This window comes from Protopterus annectens, chromosome 6.part0 (genome assembly GCF_019279795.1).
Source record: "Protopterus annectens isolate FY-2018-M chromosome 6.part0, PAN1.0, whole genome shotgun sequence".
NCBI classification, from domain to species: domain Eukaryota; kingdom Metazoa; phylum Chordata; order Ceratodontiformes; family Protopteridae; genus Protopterus; species Protopterus annectens.
In genome coordinates this window covers 89,155,191-89,161,190 of record NC_056737.1, presented here as the reverse complement: position 1 = coordinate 89,161,190, position 6,000 = coordinate 89,155,191, and the positions used below count along the sequence as shown (strand labels likewise).

The window sequence follows — 6,000 nt, the reverse complement described above, 5'->3', positions numbered from 1 at the left end:
GTGCGTGAGTTGAGTGAGTGTGGTGTGTGAGTTGAGTGAGTGTGGTGGGTGAGTGAGTGTGGTGGGTGAGCGAGTGTAGGTGGGTGGTGAGTGAGTGTAGTGAGTGAGTGTAGGTGGGTGGTGAGTGAGGGTGGTGAGTGAGTGAGGGTGGCGAGTGAGCGGTTGAGTGTGGGTGAGCAGTTGAGTGTGGGTGAGCGAGTTGGTGTGGGTGAGCGAGTGGTTGAGTGTGGGTGGGTGAGTTGAATATGGGTGTGTGAGTTGAATGTTGGTGAATGAGTGAGGGTGGTGAGTGAGTGTGGTGAGTGTGTTGGGTGGTGAGTGAGTGTGGTGAGTGTGTTGGGTGGTGAGTGAGTGTGGGTGAGTGAATGTGGGTGAGTGAGTGAAGTGTGGTGGGTGAGTGTGGTGAGTGAGTGTGGGTGGGTGAGTGAGCTGAATGTGGGTGAGTGAGTGTGGTTGGTGAGTGGGTGTGGTGGGTGAGTGAGTGTGGTGAGGGTGGTGAGTGAGTGTGGGTGACTGAATGTGGGTAAGTGAGGTGTGGTGGATGATGGTGAGTGTGTTGAGTGAGTGTGGGTGAACATGAGTGAGCGTGGTGAGTGAGTGTGGTGAGTGAGGTGGGTGGTGAGTGAGTGAATGAGTTGAGTGTGGTGAGTGAATGAGTTGAGTGTGGTGAGTGAGTGTGGTGAAGTGAGTGGGTGAGTGTGGGTGAGTGAGTGTGGGTGAGTCTCATTTTTGGATGTAATTTCTAAATTTTGTAAACTTTGTTTTTGTATTGTCATATTGCTTTACATTGCCCTACCGATATGTGACAAAGTACAGGCAGAAGCACAGTAACAGCTGCAAAAACTAAGAGCATAAATTTGCAATAACCATGCGTTTACATTAATTGCATGTTTTTACATAAGAAGCAGATGTCTGTCACAATTAATCGACAACACTACATCAGATTACAAGTAGTAAGCAATACCATAATTTTTTTAAATTATGTCTTAAAAAAGCATGTTGGTGCTGTCATGCAAGTCTGTAAAATATTTCATGTTTATAGTGTGTCATTTGTTAGCTATTTAATCAAATGGGAAGGAAAAATAAGTGGGAGTTTGATGCTTTGCAAAACGGTGATTATTCCCAGTGCTATGTAGCTTGGTTCTAAATTTGACAGGAGGAGTGCAACAAAAAAAAAGTGTCCCACTGTAAGGAGGGAAAGGCTGACAAGAAAACATTACATTACTCTAGTCACCTGCTGTGAGCTGTCAATCACATGCAGATAATGGGTCAAATTACCCTTAGATCTTTGACAGCTAGGGAAAGGTGTGAAGTGGGAGGGGAGATGTCTTGAAGAACTAGATTTCAGCCTTCACAAAAGAAAGCAAGTTAGCATTTCTAAGAAACAAAAGCAATGAAATGCACTTTTCAGTTCTGTTCTGTAGCATTTCCACTGCTTGCGTTTGAAGTAATCACTGAAAAGGGATAACATTTTAACCAAAAGTAGGGGACTTTAAGACAGCGGTGAATGCCTGTTAAGTCAATGAAGTGACAGCAGCTTAAAGGAAAATGTGGCAGATCTGATGCAATTTTTTGGAGACAAACAATGCATTCTGGGATACTTAGAGGCAGAGTAAACAGTCTGAATTATTTCAAAATGCCAGCCCCCATGTGGTCAGAGTCAGAAATTGCATATAAAAATATCTAAAAAGCTCTAAATAGTCCCAGAGTGCTGTTAAAATGTAGGAAACACCAAACCATGATGAAATAAATATGTTTTTTGAGTCTGAGGGTGCGGTTGTCCTTTAATGGGATCTCAATGTCATGTAGCTTAAGATTTTCTTTCTGAAGCATGTCTAAGTAATTTGGTTTGCTTCAAGCTGTTTTTTGAAGCATATCAAATCTCTGTTGAAAGGAATCAATCTTTGTGGAATGATCTTGAAGAGAATATCTGTTGAATATCCTTCCTAAGAGAGAATTCTGAGCAAGGAAATTTGAATGAAGACATCTTCTATTACCACAAAGTAAAAATAATTTGATAGGAAAAAAATCAATACATTCATCAAAGGTCAGTAATTCCTTATTACTTAAATTAATCTTCAGAAAGTATCACTCTTCTGTCTTCTACATGAAATAGCTGCATAGATCTTTTTGCTAGTGATGTTTTCCTTAAACCATCTTGCCTCCATCCTCTTAACTAAACTTTAAACCGGAAATATTTTCAAAAAATGTAAATGATTAATATCCTCATACAAAAATACAGTATCAACTAGAAATAATTGTATTTTTAGATTCACACCAAGATTCAGAGAATTTTTCTTCACTCACTCAAAATGGGTTGGTCAATTAGCATGAAGCAGAGAAATTATACGGTAAGGAATACCTGATTAGATGCTCATTGTCTGCTAATCAAATACTGCACTGTCAGACCTGACAATACTAGTACTCTCCCTAGCACTGTGCACTTTGTTAGCAAACTTACCACCCCACAAGGATGCTCTTGCAGGCATACACACACACACACACACACACACACACACACACACACACACACACACACACACACACACACACACACTTTCTGTGACCGTGTTTTAGTCTTGCCTATATACCAATCAGAAGAAATACAGCAGCAATAAATGGCACAGAATATATTAATGATAGTGAAACCACAACGGCCATTCATGTTCCAGGAAGTGACCTCACCCATTACATCGGACACATTGCACCTACCACAGTTAAAGACATCACATAATCTGCTGCTCCCAACCAGATCTAATTTATTATTAGCCACTATTTCATTCACATAATAAGCTCTTCCTTAATAGCTAATGGAATATAATGGCTAAACTGCTATTACTCTGAAGGATATTCCATTTATTTTAAGGATATGGAAAAAAAAGAAAGCAAGCACATCTGAGTGCAAGACATTGTTTTTGCCAGTGACAGCAAGGATTAAGAGCCAAACTTTGCACAGAAGGACTGATGAAACAGAAGATAACTTACATAGTCAACATATGATGTCATGGCATGCATCACAGGAAACTAATCAAAGGTAGAAATTTACAGAAAAATCTGCTAATGCAGATTAATGAAGAATATAAACCCAATCCTTTCTATGAAATGATGACTAACCAGCAACCCACACCTTGGCTGACCTTGATAAGGCAAACATAGCTGTCCATCTGTAAACAACCCACGGAACATATGTACACTAATACCTTTTTCCACACCTTGGTGGACTTGTCCATTCACAAATATTTTTTTCTTTTTAGAGCTGTTGTTGTTGTTGCGTCTTTCGGCTTTTCCCGGTTAGGGGTCGCCACAGTGGAACTCCGGTCCGCTAATGATTGGTAGTGGATTTTTACGTACCGGGTTACCAGCCCTGATGCACAACCTTCAATGAAGGCATGCCCCATTCACGTATGCCTCCACACAGAAGACGCTCTAGCTGAGAATCGAACGGGACAACGTCTTGCTATGAGGCGATAATGCTACCGCAGCACCACCACCCTTGAAGTAATGTCAAGTTACACAAAAGGATGAACATTAGACCACCATGCTCTAGCACAGCATATTATATACAGACAGGCAAGTGTGATGATTAACCAGCAATTCTTGAAAATAAAAAATACTAGCAGTAATGTTTACTTATCTGCACATCCATAAAGAACCGTACATTTTAAAGCTGCAAAACAGTAAATCATGTTGTCTAGCCACAGAAGTTGTTTGAACACTAGGTCTTCAAGCTCTAACATTAGAAATAATATACAGACAAGCAAGGATGACACAAAATTAAATAAATAAATAAATAAGGTAGCATGCAATCAAGAACTTACTCTTCAACCTCTTCTGTGACCCTCTGTGATGACCTAGAAAGCAAACATAAAAGAAGGTAAAGTATCAAATATTAAGATTGATACAAAACAGCATCCATCCATCCACCCACAACCCCTTTTTCCTATTTTTGCACATGAGGTTGGGGCGTAGTGACAATCATCTAAAGCCAAGGTTTACACCACCGGGTGGCTAGCCCTGCTGCAGCAGTTGTTCTACACAACACACTCACATGCACATTCACACCTATGGCCAGTTTAGTGTGTCCAATCCACCTATTGCAAGTCTTTGGAATATGGGAGGAAACTGCAGCACCCAGAGGAAACCCATATGAACTCAGGGAGGACATGCAGACTCCACACAGAAGGCACCCCAACCGAGAATCAAACCAGGGAACTTCTTGCTGTGAGATGACAACAGACAGCATATTTACTAGAAAACAAAATAACAGATATATTATCAACATATCAGATGAACTTTGAAGAACTCTTTCTTTATTGGCTGTATGACTGGGATATCCCTCTTGGTTACCATCTTTCTGGGTATTTTTTCTCTGACGTTGTGTTACTTAACGCCATGCATGTCTCCCACTAGTAGGCTCTACAATGCACTGGACTAGAAGAGTATGATTAGGTCCTGTGCTCACCAGTTTATCCCAAACCACTGAGTGAGCTTAAGAAAATGAATAAAACACTGAACGGGATTATGCATGGGGGTATAGGCAGAGAGATGAAAGATGTAGATTTTAGAACTTGCCCCCCCCCCCCCCCCCGCCTAAAACTTATGAAAGTTTTAAAAACAGATTTAGCACATCTGCATCAGTGTCCTTAGTGGGTTTATTAAACCTCAGGAATTGCTTTAAGGTTAAATGTCTAAAGAGAGAAATCCAGTTGCGCAGCGGAGATCCCCACACAGCCACAAACTGAAGTCTGGTCTGATAATGCATGCAGATATGGAATCTTGAAGGGACCTAACTAAGGGTGTAACACAAAAGCTGTGGACATTTCTTATGATAATGCACTGGATGAGCTTGTTAAACTTAAGTCTACTCTTGCTGCTTAGAACAGCCCTTTACTTCTCCAGAGGAAGCACTGTCCAATAAGAAACCCAGAGAAGTTGTCAAAGCAGATCAAGCTGCAAAGAAAGGGGATTTTAGCCCAAGTACTTTTCTGGGAGAAGATCACAGTTTCATGAATCAGGAAGGAAAAATACAGACTTATTTTCACTATTCAGGAGGAAATTGCCGGGGAGAAGGATGGTGGATCAACAGGAACCTATGGGAGGAAGATGAATTTTGCCCAACACTGATTAGAGCTCTGCTAGACTTTTGTGAGCAGTGTCTGTTGTTCAGTTTCCATGAGAGGAAAACAAACTCTGCTTGAGACTGATAAAAAGCCATGCAGGACTTTTGTAAGGAGAAATCTGTTGTTGAGGTATGACTGCAGTCTCATGTAGAGATTAACACAACTATCATTTAATATTTCCACCTGACACAATTGTTTTAACAGTGCTCTGTTTGAAGAATGTATAACAAACTTTCTTGGTACTCATATCTGCACATTATTTCTGATAGCGAATGTTGAGAACCAGTGAAATCCATTTTACTGCACATGCTCAGATGTCTAGGAATGGGAGAAGCAGCTTAACTAGTTGCCAGACCAGACATGCAAATGAGGCATTTGTTAGTGCTGCAAATTGGTTTGGTTTTGCTAGCCAGGGGCAATGCTGACTGTGATTTTTTTTCGGGGAGGTGAAGAAATATGAAAGCTGTGTAAATAGATAACACTTTAGCTTTCACATCAAACTACAAAGTCTGGGAACCTTACTCCATTGATGATTCATGCATCTTATAAAAGATTAGTTTATTAATGTGTATAGGAATTTAGGAAATGTTTACAGCTTTGCACTAAAGCATTCATACAGTTCTTTATGGGTTCCTAAACTTGTTTCATGGTTTGAGTTAGACATAATATCAGTTCAAGGAACTGAAATGAGCTACTGGGACTTTATCTCAGCTGCCAAGTGAGACCATGGATGATAATACCTGAGCAAAATCAACAAAAATGAACAGTTATGATGGTACTTATGCATATAAACAAAGTAAAGCAAAGCTACTCTGGTAATTTTTAATTGTGTGATAACTTGGACTATAAAGAAGCATGGCTTAGCTTGTTTATGTAAAAT

At 40.3% G+C, this 6,000-nt stretch overlaps 1 protein-coding gene across 1 annotated transcript in view; it reads right to left on the bottom strand.

The window, feature by feature from the left end:
- The window catches only part of IFT43 (intraflagellar transport 43), a 2,700,032-nt gene that overhangs the window by 1,679,088 nt on the left and 1,014,944 nt on the right, over positions 1-6,000 (bottom strand). The window contains exon 5 of the mRNA XM_044073868.1: positions 3,819-3,851. Within this exon, the coding sequence (XP_043929803.1) occupies positions 3,819-3,851 (33 nt within the window). The remainder of the gene's footprint in view (positions 1-3,818; positions 3,852-6,000) is intronic.